Source organism: Mauremys mutica, chromosome 4, assembly GCF_020497125.1.
Source record: "Mauremys mutica isolate MM-2020 ecotype Southern chromosome 4, ASM2049712v1, whole genome shotgun sequence".
In the NCBI taxonomy this organism is placed as follows: Eukaryota; Metazoa; Chordata; order Testudines; family Geoemydidae; genus Mauremys; species Mauremys mutica.
Genome location: NC_059075.1, coordinates 147,623,004 through 147,643,899, shown reverse-complemented (window position 1 = coordinate 147,643,899; position 20,896 = coordinate 147,623,004). Strand labels below are relative to the sequence as shown.

The window sequence follows — 20,896 nt, the reverse complement described above, 5'->3', positions numbered from 1 at the left end:
CCGCCGCTCCGCCGCTATTTGCGAGATCAAAGCTGGCTGGGGGACGTCACCCTGAGCTGCAGTCACCCCATCCCTTAAGTGACCATGTCCCCCCTCTCGCTCCCCCAGTGCAGGTGGGAAGCAGGAGTTCCAGGTACCCGGTTGATGTCGGACACGAGTCTCCCTTCGTGAGGGGTGTAGGCTTTCTGGTTGTTAGCTCGCATCCGGGACTGGATGGTGAAGAGCAGAACCTCGAGATTCCCCTTCTCCTGGAACCTGCGCAGCGAAAGGGAGAGATTACGGACAATGGACGGACCAAGCCAGCCCCATCGCCAAGGGACAGCACGTTCCAAACTCGTGCCTGCGGCAGCTCAGTCCCCGTGGCACTTACAGCATCTGGTGTCAGTAACAGGCAGGCTGCTCAGGGCTCAGGGCTGGGAAAGCCAGAAGGCAGAACATCCGGGTGATTATGAGCTGGACGTACCCGTGTTTCCACGGGGCATAGCTAACATACCGCTGTGCGAGGCGTTGGTAGGGCCTCCTCTGGAACAGGGCGAGCGGTTCTGGTCACCCAGGCTCAAGAAAGATGAATGCAAACTGGGCCAGGTGCAGAGAAGAAGTTGTAATGCCTGGAGCATGGACCCAAGCCCAGCCGGCCCCACAGCACAGGGGCTGCAGGAGACGTCACTAGGGGGCGAGTGCCAGGCAAGACCCAAACCCCAACCCTCTCGGGGGGCCGGATCTGACCAAAACCACCCCACAGCCTCCAACCCCAGACTATTTACTGGGTCATGACAGGCCATAAACAGTTACAAACGGATCCCGAGCCCATAAAGCTTGAGAACCACTGCTTTGGACTTCGTTTCAGTCAAGAATCAGTCAAGAGGCAGTGTGGTCTAGTGGACAGGGCACTGGCATGGGAGTCAAGTAGAGCTGGGTTTGATTCCCAGCTCCGCCACCAATCTGTGCCGCAACCTTGGGTGAGTCATGGCCACTCCGTGCCTCAGTTTCCCCACCTGGACCATGTTGATAAGGCTACCTCCTTCGTACAGCTCATTGAGCAGGATGGATGAAAAGCGCTTTAAGGAGAGTGGTGACGGCAAGTACAGCAGAGCTGGCTTCCTAACCCAGGAGCTGCTTACTTGGGGGGCTTTTCCACGGTGCGGTAGGTGCTGAAACACTGCAGCTGCTGCTGCACCCCCATCAGGGAGTTGGCAAACTTGCGGCTGTTGAGAACGGTGATGGTTTGCTCGATCCAGGTCAGCAGGTCAGAGGCCAGCCCTCCGTACCGCTCAATCATCCTCTCCGTCTCCATCAAGTGGTCCATCACCTTCGACAAGCAGAGGAGAACAATGAACACTGCCGGCTGCTGCCACTGGCAGTGTCTGTGCTCCTGCATGGCAGGGACCCCCTCTGGGTGCATGTGCCCAGGGAAGGTACCCAAGGGAACCACAGGACCATGCTGGGCTGGGGCTGGGCCTCCCACATCCCAGGCCAGAGCCCTGACCTCTGTAGCATGACCAGGTGTCCGGTTTTCGACTGGAACACACGGTCGAAAAGGAGTTTTGGCGGCTCTGGTCAGCACTGCTGACTTGGCCGTTGACTGTCCGCAGCTCCCGGTAAACAGCCGGCATGTCCCCGCTCCATCTCCTACATGTAGGGGCAGCCATAGGCTCCACACACTGCCCCCGCTCCAAGCACCGCCTCCACAGCCCCCATTGGCTGGGAACCGCGGCCAATGGGAGCTGCAGGGGTGGCACCTGCGGACGGGGCAGCGTGTAGAGCTGCCTGGCTGTGCCTCCACGTAGGAGTCGGAGAGGGGACGTGCCGCTGCTTCCAGGAGCTGTTTGAGGTAAACGCTGCCCGGAGCCTGCACCTCTGACCTGCTCCCAGCCCCAACCTCCTGCCCCAGTCCCAGCCCTGATCCCTCTCTCATCCTCCAAACCCCTCAATCCCAGCCCAGAGTACCCTCCTGTATCCCAAACACCTCATCCCCAGACCCATCCCAGAGCCCGCATCCCACAGCCGGAGCCCTCACTCCCGACCCCCCTGTGCCCCAACCCCCTGCGCCCTGATCCTCCTTCTGCCCTCTGAACCACTCAGTCCCAGCTCAGAGCACCCTCCTGCACCCCAAACCTCTCATCCCCAGCCCCACACCAGAACCCACACCCCAAGCTGGAGCCCTCACACACCCTCGCACCCCATCCCCCTGCCCCAGCCCTAATCCTCTTCCCGCCCTCTGAACCACTCAGTCCCTGCCCAGAGCACCCTCCTGTATCCCAAATCCCTCATCCCCAGCCCCACCCCAAAGCCCGCATCCCCCAGCCAGAGCCCTCACACCCCCCACACACCCCAACCCCCTGCCTTAGCCCAGAGCCCCCTCCCATACTCCAAACCCCTTGGCTCCAACCCCCAGCTCAGACCCCCCCTCCTGCACCCCAAACCCTTCATCCCTGGACCCACCCAGGAGCCTGCACCCCCAGCCACAGCCCTCACCCTCTCCCGCACTCCAGCCCCCCGAACCAGCCTGGTGAGAGTGGAGACAGCGAGGGGTGGAACGAGCGGGGGCAGGGCCTCAGGAAAGGGGCAGAACATGGGCGGGGCCTCGGAGGAGGGGCGGGGCAAGAGTGTTCGGTTTTGTGCAAGTGGAGAGTTGGCAACCCTAGACCACGGGGCCATGCTGGGGTGGGCGAGGGCTGGCCCCCCACACATCCCAGGCCAGAGGCCTGACGATCAAGCCAGGCTTAGCTGGGCTACGGCTGCCTCTCGCTCGCGCCCTTTCGTTTTCTCGTGGCCCTTGCCCCGAGAAGGGGCTACTTCTTGTGCTGCTGCAGAATAAAAACAAACCCTGAAACCTGGACATTTTTCAGGAAAGGGAATTGGCGTTTCCTGGCCAGGCCCTGTCCTAACCCCTCGGTTTCCAAAGCTGGGAGAAGGGACTGAGTTAGGGGCCTTGGGGCTCAGAGACGAGGGGGATGGAAAGTGCTGTTGGCGGGGGGTGGCTGGGCCTTAAAGAGGTTTCACAGATTCTGCTGGTTTCACAGATTCATAGGCCTTAAAGGTCAGCAGGGCCCATCCAGGCTGAGCTTCTGCAGACCAGGCTGGAGAGCCTCCTCCCTCGGCCAGCCCAGGACTCAGGGCTGAGCCAGAGCGGGGCTTTCAGAGAGACAATCCAGCCTGGATTTACAGATGCCAAGTGATGGAGAACCCAGTACCCGGTCCCGTCCCTGGTTAACTCCCCTCCCTGTTAAGAATTTCTTTCTCGCCTGGATTTATCTAAATTCCCCGCCCTGCCACGGACTCGCTTTCTGCCTTTGCCCGCTAGCGCGAGGAGCCTCTGCTGGCTTATCCAAAAGGAGATTAAGAGGCAGCTGGTTCGTGCCCTGTAAGTACCGATTTGTGCAACCCGGAGAAGACACAAGAGCTCGTGTGTACCACCCTTTGGCATACACTGCTTTGTATCAACGTCTTGGGCTAGACCTTCGGCTGGCGTGCATCCAATGACTCCAAAGGAGCCAGTTCACACCCGCTGGGGACCCGGCCCTTTGAATTAAGGACTACACCAAAGAACGGACCGTGACGTGTCTCTGATCTAAATCAGAGCAGGCCCAGGAGATCCCTGCGGAGGAGGTGCTGTGATACAGCTCTCCAGGGCTATGTTTTGGTAGGGTCTGCTTGGTTTCCATGGCTTGTGCATATTTTATATGCTTCCTGTGAACTTGCAGAATGGCTTTCGGCTCAGTGAAGCCTGAAAAGAAGAAATGGAAGCTCATGGAGAAGGCCCAAGCGCGCCGAGTCAGGAGCCAAGGGCTCCGCGCTCACCTTGCCGACCCGTTTCCCTTCCACTGCCAGAACCTTCATCTTGGAGAAGTAGTGGTAAAACGCCACCACATAGGTGATGATGGATTTCTCATCGGGGTTCTCCGTGAAGACATCTGCACAGCAAAGAGGGCGAGAAAGCAGTGAAGGATTCTGGGACAAAAGTGCTGGCTTGAAATTGTGAGCAGTAGCCTTGTGATGCACCGATATCGAGGCCTAACACTAAACCGCCATCCCCAGTCATGTGTGCCGGAGCATCCCATTTACATGCTGGGATGGCAGACGCAGAGCGAGTTAAAACAACCCTTAGAACATTCCATGGCACAGCGTCTGAAAGGGGCCCATTTTCAAAAGCAAAACCTCCCTCGAAAACACCGCTGTGAGGTCTCCTTTCCCTGCAACCCAGGATCATGGTAAACCTGAAATTCCTGCCACTGTTCTGATAAAAGATTTCACCAGAAGTGATCCTTTCTGGGAAGCCCATTGACTGCGTCTTGGGTTTACACTTGTCCTAAAAAGGTCAAGCGGGAAACTTACAGCGAACCGGCAGGCTGCAGCTTTTAAAAGAAGCACTCATGCGCCCTGTGCAGAACATCCCATACAAAGATTACAAACGAATAATGGCATCTGGTTCTTCTCTAGCACGTGTAGATCCCAGAGCACCTTCCATGATCCAGGAGCATCATCCCCATTTTTTTACAAATGGGAAAACTGAGGCACAGCAGGGCCATGACTTGCCCAGGTCATCCACCAGAGCCAGGAATAGAACCCAAAGACCCAGTCCAGTGATCTACCCACTAGGAAACACTTCCTCCCTAACATCGTAGGAACTTGCAGACGGGAGAGGGTGCACTTTGCACACACCACGAAGGCATCGTTTCATTTTTAAGGTGGCCTTTAATATTTTGCGCTAAGTTGAGCCATGCAGCTCCGACCCTGTGCGAGGGCAGGGTGAAACAGAGCCGAGTGCACTGCAGTAACCTCAGGGGGGTGGGGTACATGTGAGCCAGGGGGCCCTTACCTTCCGGGTCGAGGAGCTGGGTGATGCCCAGCTGCCGCTCTGCCACGCTGAAGGCATGCTCCAAGTTGTGCCGGGCGTTCGAATGCTCCAGGTTCTTAAAGTCGATCAAGTCAGGCCTGAGAATGCAGAGGAACTTGAAGATCTGCACTAGGCGAGCAGAATGAGACGACGCGTGACAAGGCACTTTCCAAGCTGACAGCCTGGCTGCTCTCTAGGACCTTCTCCAGCCCCCAGCACTGCAGTATCCGGGCACCTCACAGTCCCTAACGTAGGGCAGGGCTATTATCCCCCGTGGGCAGAAGGGAAACTGAGGCACGGCACCTCAGTGGCTTGCTCGAGGTCACCCAGAAAATCTGGGGCAAAGCAGGGAACTGAATCCAGGTCTCTCAATTCCCAGTGCAGTGCACAAACCACTGGGCCATCCTAGCCCCGGAGCCCACCCTAATGACGGGGCAAGGGGTTGGTGAGGGGAGAGCAGCTAGCTAGGGTGGTGACGGGGCTCTTACCTGTGCTTGTGGATCAGGGCGTTGAAGGCCAGGCCGTCCTTCCAGCTGGAGGTGAAGTTGGTCACGTTAACGTGGGGATAGCTGCACGACAAAGAGGAAACACGGCGTCACCCTCCGGCCCAAGCACTGCGCTGGGCGTGGCTCCTAGGAAGGCAGGTCTAGATGGGTGTTTGGCCTGCCCCCCTGTGCTGTATGGACGCACCGGCTGTGGGAGGCAGGGGCCAGAGCGCTGTCTCAGATACATGCATGGGAATGCAGAGGAACCTACCAAAAGCAAAGGGGAGCTGGGAGCTTGAATCCCAGAGGAGGCCACTTGGGAGATCCCAGCCTTACCATGTTTTTCAGCACTAGACACAGACACCATGTACTTCTTACACTGCCAGGAACTTCTTGGAAGGCCAGACGCGCCTAGCAAGCCAGAGGGCCACTAGACTATTTGAGACACGTATAGCCCCCCCTCCCCGACTGGTGCCGATGGGATTCGTGTGCCTGTTAGATTGTAGGAACTCTGGACTGGAAAACACTGGATCCCATAAGCCAGACTCTTGCGGCCAGTTTTCTTCTGTCGATGCTGGGAGGGGGACAGTGATTAGCTCCTAGCATTAGCTGGATCGTACCCTGCGGTCTTCATCTGACACCAGAGCAGCAGTGCTTCCTTGGCAGAGCGCGTCTCGCGGCCTTCTGGAGTCTGCACGATGATGTCTTCGATCTGAGAGAAGCACAAAAGGCATTGCAGAATGAACCCGAGCCTGCTGCCCACGACACAGCAGAGGGGCTTCCCCCCGGGGAGGCGCTGTCCAGCAGCCTTAGGTTCATAGGTGCCCAGCTACTCGGGAGGTCCTGGGATCTGAAATAGCCAGGAAAGGCCGGCAGAGGCAGGAGACTTTTGTGCCCCAGCACCCCACCAAGCAGCAGTTTCTGCTGCCCAGCCGCCCGCCCGCCCTCCCTGCTCCTCAAGGGCTCTGCCCCGGGAGCAGCCCAGCAAGCGGACGACAATTCAGCCTGTTCCCCCTGAGCGAGCAGGAGGCGGGGCCTTGTGAGGAGGCGGCGGCATGGGAGCGGGGCCTTGGGGAAAGGGGTAGTCAAGTGCAAGGGCGGGGCCTCAGGGGGGCGATACAAGGGTGGGGCCCCAGGGGGACGGAGCGGCGTGGGGGCGGGGCCTCAGGGGGAAGGAGCGGTATAGGGGCGGAGCCTCAGGGAAGGGGCAACATGAGGGTGGGGCCATGTTTCAGGCACCGGTGACCCCCCACTTTTAGGAAGCTTCCGCAGCTCCTGCCTCCCAGCTGCCCTCCCTCCCACCTATGTCCACCTACAAGGGACGGGCAAGGAGAGGAGGTTCTGCGAAGGCCGCTTCCCTCTCTGAAGCGGGGAGCTGGCACAAGGGAGTAAACGGGTGCCGAGCGCCCCTCGTTCTGTGCCCCCGGCTCCCTGCACACAGCACAGCCTGGCCGCCAGAGGCTATAGCCGGGGACGTGCCCACGGCCCCACTCCCCAGCTGGCCTCAGAGCCAGGCCTACTTGGAAGCGGAGGATGATGGTCCAGATGAGGCCCAGCACCAGTCGGTGGTTGCCGTCCACAATGTCGTGGGAGCCCATGTTCTCCAGGTGCACATGCTTCTCCTTGAGGAACTGCAGCGCCTTGTCCACGTTCTCCAGGCAGTGGATGCGCATCCGTCCCTTGGTGGGCTTGGGCTGGGGGACGACAGATGATGAGCCAGTCACCCAGGGTGCACCCAGCCACCAGGCCTGGTGCAACGGTGCCCCCCAGCCGGCTGGAGCACGCAGACGCCAGAGCCTACAGACCAACCTGGGTGGGCAGAGGAAGTAGGCTGGCGCAGCCCTCCCTGCCTTGTTCCCATCAGAACTCACCCTCCCGAGGCGGCTGGGAGAATGTCTTGCACCCACACGTTGCTGCTGGCCTCGGTCACCCCCTTCCCTGCAGCCTGGAGCCCTCCCCGTCCCGCTATGCATCTCAGACTTTGAACAAAGGGATTCGGCCCAGAACTATAGGAGCTTCCGCCTATGGACAGTGGGCCTGATTCTGGGCTGAGGGGATGCGGCCAGCCACACTGCTGCTGCAAAGCAGCCCCCGCCCCAGCCCTGAGGGAGGATCCTGGATGAGGCAGAGCACCCACCTCAACCAGATCATCTCCCTCCCCCCCAGATGGTGACGTACGGGAGGGGCCTATGCCCAGGCTCCTCTGCCCTCTGGCTATTCCCATCAGGGCTGAATACTGGCTACTGGAGTCAGCTCCAGCAGCCTTCGGGGCCCAACCAGAACGGAGCCGCCTGTGGGGCCGTGCAAGGAGCCACTCCACCACCTTACTCCATAGCCGCAGCAGGGACTCCGGCCCAGCGAGTTTAAAGCAGCAAGCCCGGAGCTGGAAGCTGCAGCCAGGCCAGGGCTGGGCAACCAGCTCTTCACGGAGAGGAACGCATGGCCCAGGAGAGAATGTTTTCCGGGGTCCTTCGTTTTAATGTCTGGTAGCTTGTGGTGGCAGCAAGAGGCGTCTACATGCGAGTGAGCCCAGAGCTAGCGGCCGGGCACGTTCACACGCACAGACCCACCTGCACTCCTGCTCGTCAGTCCTTGGCCGCTAGCTCAGGCTGCTCGCAAGGAGCCAGCTGTAGGGTGGCTTTTGTGGGGCATGCATTTGTCCATGGATCCCCGGGTGGAGAACCCTCCCCCCCATCTCCCAGAGGCCACGGAACATTCCACCATTGACAGATGGAGCTGCTGGTCGCTTCCACCCGGGGCTAGATTCCCATGGACAGGGACTCCCATGGGGAGACAAAGGTGCACCCTGGGGGATGAAGTCGCACCATAGGAGAGAATGGTAGCATGGGGCACCCGGACTACAACTCCCACATGGCACTGTGGCGGTGTTTCCGAAGCCAAATATTTCTGCCTGTGGTTTTCCACTGAGACATGGAAGTTCTCCGCAGCAAAGCAAAATGTTTCCCGACCGGCTCCGCTGCGCTCTCTGAGGCGGCCACCTTTCAACGCTGCCTCTTTCGACAACAGAGGAAAGGCTCGGCACAGTACGTGCGGCCTGCGTCACACAGCCCAGCGGAGGGGAAGGAGGAACGGAACTCACCAGGGGTTCTCCTGAAAGCACTTCTAGGAGCTTGATCAGCATCCGCCCGTCTCGGAGGTCCATGTAGAGATCGGAAATGCGGCAGGTCATGCGAGCAAGGTGTGAGTTCACCCACTTGGTGAAGGTTTTCTTCTGCACGGCTTCCCGCTCATCTGCAACGGGAGAAAGGCCCACCGACCTGCTGCAGAGTCCCGCACTAGCACCCTGGAACAGGGAGCCGGGAAACAACTGCCCCAAGCCCCGCGGACCTGGGCCCTGCATCAGGCATGAATTCCCATTCGGGAGAGCACCTAGGCATGCGCTTAGCTTGAAGAACGTGCTCAAAACCTATGCGTGGAGCTTGTGCTTCAATGCTTCCCTGAACTGGGGCCATGATACACCACACTTCATAGATTCCTAAATTCCAAGGCCAGAAGGGACCATTGTGATCATCTCATTGGACCTCCTGGCTAACACAGGCCAGAGACCTGCTCCCAAATAATCCCTAGAGCAGAGCTTTTAGCAAAACATCCAATCTTGATTTAAACATTGCCAGTAATGGAGAATCCACCACAATCCTGGGTAAGTTGTTCCAGTAAATTACCCTCCCTGTTAAACATTTACACCTTGCATCCGACGAAGTGGGTATTCACCCACGAAAGCTCATGCTCTAAAACATCTGTTAGTCTATAAGGTGCCACAGGATTCTTTGCTGCTTTTACAGATCCAGACTAACACGGCTACCCCTCTGATAATTTACACCTTATTTCCAGTCTGAATTTGTCTAGTTTCAACTTCCGGGCACTGGATCATGTTAGGCCTTTGTCTCGTAAATTGAAGAGCCTATTACCACATTTCTGTTCCTCGTTTAGTTACTTATAGGCAGCGATCAAGTCATCCCTTAACCTTAGCAAGGAAATGTTTGATTTTTCTGTAGAAATTCAAATACCAAAAAATGCTGTCTGAAAACCAAAACATTCCAATTTTGTAAATGCAGCATGCTGCCTCCTGGGACCAGTTGTTCAGGTACCCTGTGGGCCAGACTATCTGCTCAGACTACATCTCCCAAGATGCACCCTGGTCTCCCCCTCTTGGAGAAGGAAGATAAGCATCATGGGAGTCTCTGGCCATGGTGCATCATGGGAGATATAGTCCAGCTGGGAGCCCAGCCCACAGAAGAGAATGGGACCATGAGGCACCCGAACTACAAATCCTACAAGGCACCATTGCAACATTTCTGCATTAAAATATATCACGTTTTCAGCATTCAGTTTTTTGATGAAAAATGAACACTCTCCTTAGAAAGCAGTGCTTTTTGAAAAAAAAAAAAAACAACTTTAGTCCAAAACACAAATTTCCATAAAAAAAGTATTTCTCAGTGGAAAAATTCCCACCAGCCCCAGTGTTTGTAGCATGCCCAATGCAATGGGGCTGCAATGCTGCCTGTGGCCGGTGGGTGGCAGTGCAATACAAGTTATTATTAGTAATAATAACCACTGTTAAGAATTTCTCCCCCCTGGTGGACCCAGCACCTGGCGCAGGGCATGCCTCCTTCCTGCATTGGATATGGTTTCTCTGACGTTCCATTGAGGCTGCAGCTTAGCCAGCCAGAACCTCACGGCGAGCGTGTGCCTGTGTCTCTATCCCCCTTCCTTTCCATGCACCCCGCTGTGTTTGCACTGCGCCCAGCTCTGGGGTGGGCCAGTCATGGGGAGCGCTTTCTGGCTGCAGTGGGGCAGTGCATTTCAACACTCTGCTTGCTCCTTAGCGACAGTGATGGGCTGCAGCACACAGCCAGCACTGGGAAGTGAGTAATAGCAGCACAGTGAGGCCGCCTGCTTTTCCTTCCATTACTGTTTCAATTAGCGCAGGGCCTGAGGCAGCTCAGGGGACCAAGCCTCCGCTCTGTTGGCTGCTGCACGAACAGACTGAAAGACACATGAGCAGCCAGCGTTGCTGGCGGGCTCACTCCATCCTTCCCGGTAAGAAAATGCTGTTCAGGGAAGGGTTTTTCCACTCCTCCACTTGGCCCCACACGAAAGTGCAGCAAGGTGACCAACGCCTCTCGCCCAGAGGGCATCTCTGCTGCGGGAAACAGAGTTACACCGAGTTCCCTGGGAAAACGCTACATGCAGATGCTGTGTCAGGGTGGCCGGTTCCTTCCCGGGCCGGGGGCCTAGGGGCAGCCAGCCCTGTGCAGTTAGTCCGGCCCCACCCCTCCTGCCTTGGGGGTGGCACTTACAAGGAGCTCCTGTGGGAGCCAGTACTGCTCCAGCTGGGAGTGTTGGGCTGGACAGCTACGGCTGGGCTGAGCCAACAGCTGCAGGCAGTAAAGAAATGGTGGGACCTGGACTGCACCTTGGGGCTCCAGACTCAAGGAAAGAGACACTGAACTGGGGTTGGGCCCTGGAGGGCCTGTGTGTGTGAGGCCTAACTAGAACACTCCCCTCCAGGGGTCCAGTTTCATTACCATGTCTGTGATGTGGCGCCTTCCCCTAAGCACCCGGGGAAACCGAGGCAGGGCCCTCTGGAGGGGGCCGCCCAGCGACAGGCTGCTTCTCCTGAGCCACAGCGGCAGACGGGAGCCCGGTACGTTGGAAGAACAAAATTAAACCAATAATACTTCATCAGTTTAAAGAATTTCCATCATGAGTGGGTGTGAAGGCCGGGGCAGGGGGAGCCCTGAGCTGGGAAAAGCGTCGCGGAAGTGGTTCTCATCAGCCACCATCAGGGCTTCAGGGTGTCAGGCTCCCTTCAGGCGCCAGGAAACCAGCACACTGATCATTTCCCACGTGTGAATTGCAGTGGGATGCAGGTGCCAGGCGGCTCCTGACGCACCTTAGCTAATCGCTCTCCAGAGACAGCTTGGCTCATTGCCATGTAATGGATACTTCCCTCCACAGGCTGTGGGCCACTTGCGCGGGCCTGGCAGGGGGCTGCTGCATGGTGACGAGATGGCAGACGGGTGCTCCGCCAAACCAGTTCTCCACAGGCATGGAGCCCCCTACAGGCATCCTGCCAGGGGCGTAGCTTAGAGCACCCCCTTAGCTGCTCTAAACAACTCCAGGGCTGGGCAGCGCAGGAGCAGAGCGCTATGGCTGGCTGCCTGACGTCTCTCCTCCCTCCTCTGAGCCCCGGAAGAGTGGACAATTCCCTGCACAGAGCTGAGGCCTTAGATTTGGGACGCGGTTTGTCGTCAGGGCTCTGCATCTCTCCCTGAGACAGCAATAGCAGGCTGCAAAGGGATTCCAGGAAACACAGATGCCTGACCCAGGCTCCTAGTAGCTGAGGGAGGGGAGAAATGCTTTTCTGAGACTCTGTTTGTAAAAGTACAGTGAGCGCCATTCTTGGCTCTGTTGCTGGCCTGCTGGGCGACCTTGGGCAAGTCCCTTGCCTGCTTTGTGCCTCAGTTTCCCCACTTGAGAAACAGAGATAATGATCCCAACCTCCTTTGTCAGGTGCTTTGAGATCTACTGATGAGACATGCTGGATAAAGGCTAGGTTCGTTATCAACGAGGCCCCCTGCAAGGCACCGCATTGTTCGCCCGGTGCAGGAGCCCTGGACAGCTCGGCCAAGGCACCCAGGGAAAGCCGAAGGTCACAGCAAAGGGCAGGCAGCGTTTTTCCATTGAGGCTGGTTTTCAACAGCCGCCTGGGAGCTTTGACTGAACATTTTCCGAAAAGCGTCAGCTCCCTGCAGAAAACGGCCAGGGTTTGTCCAGAGAACAGAAGCAACAAAACCTAAATGATTTGGGCCCAGAGTTTAGGGGTTTCTGATGAAAGGTTGAAATTTTCAGCGGAGAGGGAAAAAAGGAACAAAAACCTCGTCGTTTCTCACCAGCTTTACCCCCGACTCCCATTCCCTGCCAGACTCGCGAGGTGGGCACCGGGCAGGGAGGGGTTAAATGGCTGGAGGGCAGAGGCAGCTAGGAGGAAGAGGCAAAGAGTGGCTGAGGGGTGGGGGAAATATTGGGAAGGGGCCCTAGATGGCGGCGCTGTGCCCACAGGGGAGAGGAGGGCAGGGCCGAGTCTTCATCTGGAAGATATAAAGGCCCAGAAAGGACAGAAGAATCTTGTAGGGTTTTGACTTGTCCGGTGCTCAGCCCCAGTCCCGACCCGCCAGCCCCGACCTGGGATCTTCTCCGAGCAGTTCTGTGTCTATCCGGCCACGTGTCTGAGTCCACAGGCACTGGCTTGTATTTTTCACACCCCCGCTCTGCCCTGAGGCCCCGCCCTCGCTCCGCCTCTGTCCACCTCTGCTCCGCCCTGAGGCCCCGCCCCCTCAATCCCTTCTCCTGAGGCCCCGCCCTCGCTCCGCCTCTGTCCACCTCTGCTCCGCCCTGAGGCCCTGCCCCCTCAATCCCTTCTCCTGAGGCCCCGCCCTTGCTCCGCCTTTGTCCACCTCTGCTCCGCCCTGAGGCCCCGCCCCCTCAATCCCTTCTCCTGAGGCCCCGCCCTCGCTCTGCCTCTGTCCACCCCTGCTCCGCCCTGAGGCCCCGCCCCCTCAATCCCTTCTCCTGAGGTCCCGCCCTCGCTCTGCCTCTGTCTACCCCTGCTCCGCCCTGAGGCCCCGCCCCCTCAATCCCTTCTCCTGAGGTCCTGCCCTCGCTCTGCCTCTGTCCACCCCTGCTCCGCCCTGAGGCCCCGCCCCCTCAATCCCTTCTCCTGAAGCCCCGCCCTCGCTCCACCTCTGTCCACCCCACTCCGCCCCCTTCCCTCCAAGAGCCTCCCGCCATCCGCCAAACAGCTGATCGGCAGGGCTGCTGAACAGCTGTGGCTGGTGGGTGCCAAGCACCCACTTTTTTTTTTGCAGCACCCACAGAGTTGGCACCTATGTCTGCGCTACTCCTCAGCCCCAGAGACCCAGGCAGATTCTTGGAGCCTTACAGATGGCTACATGCCACCCCAGTAAGTTTCCAGCACCTGTAGGGCAGAGTTTAGCTCAAACAGCCAGTGACTGACCATCACACCCCAGGGATGGCATGTGCTCCAGAGTTCTTCTACCCAAGGGAAACCGTGACTGTCCCCTGTGCTGGGCTCAGGGGGTCTGTTCTACTGCATCCCGCCCAGACCCCGTCCGCTGTGTTGTTGGGGCCCCGACTCAGCAAAGCATCCTCTCGCCAGCAAAGCACGTAAGTCAACGGGGCTGCTCAAAGTCTCCGAAGGTTCAGCAAAGAAGAGGCCCAGAAGGGCTCCATCTGGGAGGTGCTGCACCCCCAAGGGGGGACGACGCTACCAAACGCCCTGAGGAGTTAAGCCCGGTACCTGCCAGAGCTTTGATGCGGGATCTCTCAAAGAGCCGTGCGGAGCTGTTGTCGTTGTCCAGCTCATCGTCCGAGGCTTCCCAGCGCGCGTTGATCCGGCTGTACTGCTGCTGAATCTCCAAGTGATCGTAGTCGGGGGTGGAGGTCATGTTCCGGGCCTGCCACAGCTGCTCTGGCTTCGGTTACGGGGAAAGGGGCCCTGCAGGAAAGCACATGGGAGCGTCAGCATCTCCCTGGGACCCTCGGGGGAAACTGACGAGCCGTGCCCCACGCAGCTGGCTCATTCAGGGGAGCCACACGTCGTCATGGCCATTGGCACCAATTTCTGCCCCAAGCTCTGGCACGTTATGAAATATTGCAGCAGCCCAAGCAGTCGGACAGCCCGGCCGAGCTGAAAGCACTCGAACCACTGTGCCCAGTAGGTGGAGACGTAACTCACAAGAAGCCCTGTATGCTTGTGCCTACAGCGCTATGCTTGTATCACTTGTCATGCCAAACACCTGTCACTGAACTGAGTGAAAGTGATGCAGCAGCGCCTGGCCAACTGGAGAAATGAGCGTTAGGAATATTATCCAGACACTGAGGCCCTGATTCAGAAAAGTGCTTGAACACATGCTCGGGGTTGCCGATCCTTGCTGTATATTTAGGCCACAACTTCAGGAGTCCTGTGATAAGGCAAGAATTTCACCTTTAACTTTTTTTAAAGTCTATTTCTAGCTCTCCTGGTTGCAGAGAAAACAGGAAAATGTGACCTAAAGTATTATTTGGTTAAAATCTCCAGATTTTTTAAACCCATCTCACGCTATTCCGGGCCTGATTCGTGATTTTTGAAAGCTTCAGGTTGGCAACCCAGTTGCTTCACTTCAGATAAGTGCTTAAATTCCACTAATTTTAAGTAGACAAACATTGGTTTGATTTTAAGCCTGTGCTTAAATACTCTCTTGAATCAGGGCCTATATCTCCCTAGCAGCACAGCTGAAAGGAGCAGCGGTAAACACCGTGCCAGCTTCAAAACACCACTGGCATTTGTACATCACTGCGTTATTCCAGTGGGCTAGAAAGCCTGGCCTCAGGGAAATTCCAATATTGTTTTGTCCTGAATCGGGAGGAAAAATTGACATATCAAAACAATGGAAAGTTCCAAAAAAAGTTAGGTATGAAATGTGTTGGGTCTGCACTTATGATCAGCATATTTCGGCTTGGTTACGTGGGAATCGTTGCCCACTGAGCTGCTGCAGTGCCTCATGGGAGATGTAGTCCAGCCAGGCCCATAGAGGAGAATGAAGGCATGTGGCACCCGAACTACAACTCCCATGAGGCCCCACAGGAGCTCAGGCAGACATAAATTGATGTCAAATTGACCCAAGCTGAAATATTTTCTTTAGATTTCTTTTTTCCCCAGTGGGAATTTTTTTTAAATTGGTAACATTTGATAAAATTCTGAAAAAAAATTGGTAAAAATCCATACAAATTTGGTAAAATTCCATAAAATTTTTGCGGAAAGTGCATTTTCCTTGGAAAAAGCATTTTGATGGAAGATTCCCGACCAGGTTGGCAGCTTCCTTGGAAAGTCCCCGTGAAACAGAGAGAGAGTTACAGGAAACACCTGCTGGTGTGACGGTTCCAGTCCTGCGCCCTCCCTGAAGCCCGGCTAGATACCTGCAGAGGGGGCAGTTGTCCTACACCAAAAAGTCACTCAATCACTTGTTACCTTCTCTAACAAGCCTGCCCTGGCCAAAGGCCTTTTGTTTGCAAAGACGAGGACTAATCTCTTTCTCTTGCAGGAAACCCAAAGGGGGAAGAGGCCAGGGAGAGGGGTCATCCCATAGCGGGCAAGAGGCAGGGTGTCCCACCCCCCCAGGGCTGCACTTTGCTTTCCATGGAAATGCAGCCTCCTGTGGGGTAAAACACATCCACTGTTTAACAGCGTGCAGCAACACTTCAAAGGCAGGGAGTAAAGACCAATCCCAGGTACAGTGGAAGCCGCACCTAAAAACGAACCATCAAGCGCAAGGACACCTCCCTACCGGCGTCAGATGGTCACATGTGGGGCAGGACAGCCAGGTGGCAGCACACACCTTGACTCTCCAAAACACACCGCGGTGCCAGTGGAACCGGAAGCAGAAATCGCACCATTTGGGTGGAGATTTCGAACGTGTCCAACTGGCTGCCACGTCTGGCCAGGCTAGATTTTGATTAACCCTGGAAGACGGCCCAGTTCTCACTGCCAACGAAACTCTGAGCCAGGAGCTGCAAAAACAAGCAGCCTAACTTTAGAAAGCAAGGGTTACTGTATCCAGAGCCCCACACTGGGCCCGGCAGCCCAGCGAGAGCTCCAGGCTGGGACGCAGGAGGCCTGAGGTCTAGTCCGATCTCTGCCACTGCCCTTCTGGGTGAGCCTGCGCAAGTCACTTCCCTACCTCCCTCTGCCTCAGTTTCCCCATCAACCCAGGGGAGATAATGATACTTGGTAAAGTGCTTTGCGAGCAAGTGAAGACAAGTGCTAGGTAAGAGTTGACGCAGGGTCTCCCATGCCCCTGAAGAGTTTCCTAACCACTGGGCTATGTGGGGGTAGGATGAGAAACGCTACTCAGCCCCGAGAAACCTTCCCAGTCCAAATGTGATCGCAACTGCTCTGTTCCCATGCAAAGTTCTGGCTTCCACAAATCAGCATTTTCCAATTTAAAAAACACTTTGTTGAAAAAGTCCTGCCTGGCTCCGTTCCCTGCGCCCCACGTACGGGGATGGGCGAGGGCATGGAACGGGGGAGCTGCCCAGCTCCGCACCCTGCACCCCGCATAGGGGGACGGATGAGAGCATGGAACGGGGGAGCTGCCCGGCTCCGCTCCCTGTGCCCTGCATACGGGGACAAGTGAGGGCACAGAACGGGGGAGCTGCCCGGCTCCGCACCCTGCACCCCGCATACAGAGACAGAACAGGAGAGCTGCTATCCAAGGAGCAGTCTCTTTCCAGGGCACCCTGCCCAAGAAAAGCCCCTGGCATGCAGCTCCCATGCCCCCTTCGAGCAGAGAGTGGATGGATTGACGGAGTTGGTTGGTCAAGCTCTCTCCATTAAAGCTGGTGGAGTTGCGCCAGCAGAGAGCTCAGCCGGAGGGGTTTGAATGGGGAGTGCCTGTGAAGAGTCCATGTTTAATCTGCTAAGGAGGATTTGGTGTCTCATGCAGCTTTGAAAGAGCTCATCTGGCGCTGGCTCGTTGGGAGCGTGGCCAAGCCGCCGGGGGCACATCTGAGCCACTGTCTCTGGTGTTTACGGGAAAGGATGAATATATCAGCCTCGGGGGAGAGGTGGCTCCCAGACAGGAAGCCGCCAGGCACCCCGGTTCCCACTATGGATGGATCCACTACCCCAGACTTCAGGGTCCCCTGCGTGCAATGCCCATTTCATAGCTGCTAACAGGCTCCACCCTGCCCGTTTGGCTGGGATCCCCTGTGCTGTTCTCCGGGGTAAGGCACGTCCGTGCTGATGTTTTGCTTCCCCTCCAAAGAGGAGATCCTGCCTGAGCTGTCCCAGCTCTGCGCTCCCACCCCTGGCCAGAGCCACCCGAGTGCTGCGGCAGGAGACACCGGCGGCTTGCTGCAGGATGCACCCATGGGAAAGAGGCAGGGCTGATGGGGGGTACCCAGCCGCTCGGGTTTCAGTACAGGCTGGGGCTGGCTTTTCATGGGCACCTCGGTACAATGGCTTTGTGCCTTGGGGGTGTCTGTGGCCCCGACCTGCTGCCAGTTCCCTGGAGGAGCAACCCCAGCAGAACGCCCTGGGGGGTTCGCTGCCAGGTTCCCCTGCTCACAGCACCCAGCTGCAGGGCGGCCCGCACCCCTGTGCTCACTGACTCCAGCGCCGCGTTCCAGCGGCTCCTTGCCCAGTGGTTATCCCCATAAAGCGGGTTTGCAGAGCTAAGGGAAGAGCCGGGCTGAAAGGGAGCGGAAGGATCTCGGGCGGGGGGGTACGGACGAGGATTGCCTAAGCAGGCCTGGATTTCAGTGGCTTTCCAACCCTCCTGAGGTTCAGCCTATCGCTGGTTACCAGGTCAAACCGCCATGGCCTGTAGATCTGTTCTCTATGCTGGACCACTTCCCTGGCCCCACCCGCCTGCCCTGTGTGAAGCCATTGATAGCAGCGCAGCTTGAGTGCTGCTTTAGAACACACATTGAGCTTGTGTAACATGCACCATGCACAATGCTCTTATTAATTACTAGCATTACAATAGCACCTAAGGGCCCCATGGCAGATCAGGGCCCCGTTGTGCCAGGTGATGCACAGACACACAGTGAGAGACAGGCCCTGCCCCAGCTGAGATCAGGGCCCCGTGGTGCCAGGCGCTGCACAGACACAGTGAGAGACAGGCCCTGTCCCAGCTGAGATCAGGGCCCCGTCGTGCCGGGTGCTGCACAGACACAGTGAGAGACAGGCCCTGCCCCAGCTGAGATCAGGGCCCCGTGGTGCCAGGCGCTGCACAGACACAGTGAGAGACAGGCCCTGTCCCAGCTGAGATCAGGGCCCCGTCGTGCCGGGTGCTGCACAGACACAGTGAGAGACAGGCCCTGTCCCAGCTGAGATCAGGGCCCCGTCGTGCCGGGTGCTGCACAGACACAGTGAGAGACAGGCCCTGTCCCAGCTGAGATCAGGGCCCCGTTGTGCCGGGCGCTGCACAGACACACAGTGAGAGACAGGCCCTGTCCCAGCTGAGATCAGGGCCCCGTTGTGCCGGGCGCTGCACAGACACACAGTGAGAGACAGGCCCTGCCCCAGCTGAGATCAGGGTCCCATGGTGCCAGGCGCTGCACAGACACAGTGAGAGACAGGCCCTGCCCCAGCTGAGATCAGGGCCCCATTGTGCCGGGCGCTGCACACAGGGGCGGCTCTAGCCATTTCGCCGCCCCAAGCATGGCGGCACGCCGCGGGGGGCGCTCTGCCGGTCGCCGGTCCTGCAGCTCCGGTGGACCTCCCACAGACGTGCCTGTGGAGGGTCTGCTGGTCCCGTGGCTCCGGTGAACCTCCCGCAGGGACGCCTGCGGATGTTCCACCAGAGCCACGGGACCAGCGGACCCTCCGCAGGGACGCCTGCGGGAGGTCCACCAGAGCCGCCTGCCACCCTCCCGGCGACCGGCAGAGCGCCCCCCACGGCATACCGCCCCAAGCACGCGCTTGGCATGCTGGGGCCTGGAGCCGCCCCTGGCTGCACAGACACAACAAGAGACAGGCCCTGCCCCAGCTGAGATCAGGGTCCCATGGTGCCGGGCGCTGCACAGACATACAGCGAGAGACAGGCCCTGCTCTGAAGAGTTTGCAGTCTCAGTACACAGGGAAAGGAAACATTCAAGTCACACAGCAGGTCGGTGGCCCAGCCAGGAGCCATACCCAGGTCCCCAGACTCCCAGGCCAGAGCCCTGCCCATGAGAACACACTCCCTCCCTGACTGCACTGTGGGACACTCCATTTCCTTAACACCAATCTGCTGGGCTCCCCCATGGGTCCCGGCCTGCATTGCTGTAGGCATGGCCGGGTCCCAGTAGACCTGCAGCAAAGTTTTAATGGATGCTTCTCTGTGACAGGATTTCTTTTGGGAAGGAAGTACACCCGCCTGGCTCACTGGGCAAATCTCCCCTTCCTGGAGCAGCCACCTCACCTCCTTTCCAGGAGGTGTTTGCCTCTCCCATGCCGGCCTGGCTGCTGGCTGCCGGCTGCCACGGGATGGAATGGCAAGACAGCGCACAGCTGACCCCGGAGCGTGGCGTGGTGCCGCGATCTCACTCCGATTCCATGCACGGCCTGGGAGGGAGGGGGGAGAAGGGGAGTTGCGGCGAACTCAGGGAATGGCAGCGGTGGAGCGGAGGTGAGCTGGGGCGAGGAGCGGTTCCCGGCCCCCCAGGTTACTCCCCGCGCCCGCGGGCCCCAGCTCACCTCTGCTCTCCCTCCTCCGATCGCACCGCTACTCGCTTCTCCCTCCCTCCCAGCGCTTTCGCGCGGCAAGCCTGGGAGGAAGGAGGGAAGTGCGGCAGAGGAGGCGGGCCGGGGATTTGAGGAAGGGGCAGAGTTGGGGAGGGGGCATGAGCAAATTTGCCGCCCCTGCAAATTTGCCGCCCTAGGCCTAGGCCTTGTTGGCCTAGGCGATAATACGCCACTGCCTCTAGCTCACTGATCTGCAGTCCCAATACCGTCCCCCCACCCACTAGAAAGGGCTCCTAAAAGCTTGTCCACACTTCAGTTTGTCGTGGGTCAACCCGAGGTGTTTTGTGTCCACAAACAAAATATCTCCTTGCTGCTCACCTGGCCCAGATGACGGGCTCAAACCAGAGGAACCATGGGAATTATAGAGGCTGATCCTGAGTCTGAATAATTCCATGGCCTTCTGGGAGGAACGCATCCCGCAGTGCACAGCACGAACCGTCCCCGAATGCAGACAGCCCAGCCGCTGAGCAATGCACCATGGGACGTCTGCTTAGTGCTCATTCTGACAGAGGGGAGGCAACATGAAACTGGATGGCGGGAGTGCAATGCAGCGTGTACAGACTGATTGTTGTGGATCACTTAACGGGGGGGAGGGGGGAGAGACCTTGCACCAAGTTAAAAGCGTAGACTTGCCTGCTTTGCCAGTTAACCTACTGGAGGGCTGCTAGGGGGGAGCGGGGCTGATCACAGATGGCACTGGCTGTGGACGAGCCTTCTCCGTGCAATGGAAGACTCAGGACGGGAACCCAAGCACTCCTCCGGTTCCCTTTTAGAGGCTGGCAGGCTGCTGAAAGCCGAAGCGGAGAGCGAAAGAACCATTTGCGGGTGTGGCGCTGGAGGCGGCCTGGCACAGAGCTCCCAAGGCGTGGCTTGATAGCATTATCACCCCGCGCACTGAATAGCGCAAGTGGCGGTATCACCCTGAACAGCTGGAGCCCACCCGCCGCTATTCTGAGCGCACGAAGCAAGCTCCCCAGGTGGCCTCCTCCTCCGCCTGGAATTAGGAAGAGGGCTTCCCAGCGTGCCGGGCGTAGAAATTCCCCTCTAAAAGTAGCACGGCTCCAAATAGCTTGGCATGGGCGATATCAGCCCCAGCTGTCCCGGGCGGGGGGAGGCACCGCATGCCCATGTGGGTCGTTTGAAAGATTTAGGTCTGAACGGTTACTATCTATAACTGTCTGGAAGCAATTGTCAATTCCGAAAGGGTCGGGTGCCTCTAGCAGCGCCAGCGCTCCTGGGCTCAGCAAATACAGAGGTACA

At 58.0% G+C, this 20,896-nt stretch overlaps 1 protein-coding gene across 1 annotated transcript in view; it reads right to left on the bottom strand.

Moving 5' to 3' along the window:
• The window catches only part of SPTB (spectrin beta, erythrocytic), a 106,295-nt gene that overhangs the window by 64,181 nt on the left and 21,218 nt on the right, over positions 1–20,896 (bottom strand). Inside the window, exons 2-10 of the mRNA XM_045013853.1 lie at positions 13,667–13,864; positions 8,423–8,574; positions 6,843–7,016; positions 5,943–6,034; positions 5,326–5,406; positions 4,820–4,935; positions 3,802–3,914; positions 1,122–1,309; positions 138–255 (exon numbers count right to left, since the gene is read on the bottom strand). Of these exons, the coding sequence (XP_044869788.1) occupies positions 138–255; positions 1,122–1,309; positions 3,802–3,914; positions 4,820–4,935; positions 5,326–5,406; positions 5,943–6,034; positions 6,843–7,016; positions 8,423–8,574; positions 13,667–13,814 (1,182 nt within the window). The 5' untranslated portion in view covers positions 13,815–13,864. The remainder of the gene's footprint in view (positions 1–137; positions 256–1,121; positions 1,310–3,801; positions 3,915–4,819; positions 4,936–5,325; positions 5,407–5,942; positions 6,035–6,842; positions 7,017–8,422; positions 8,575–13,666; positions 13,865–20,896) is intronic.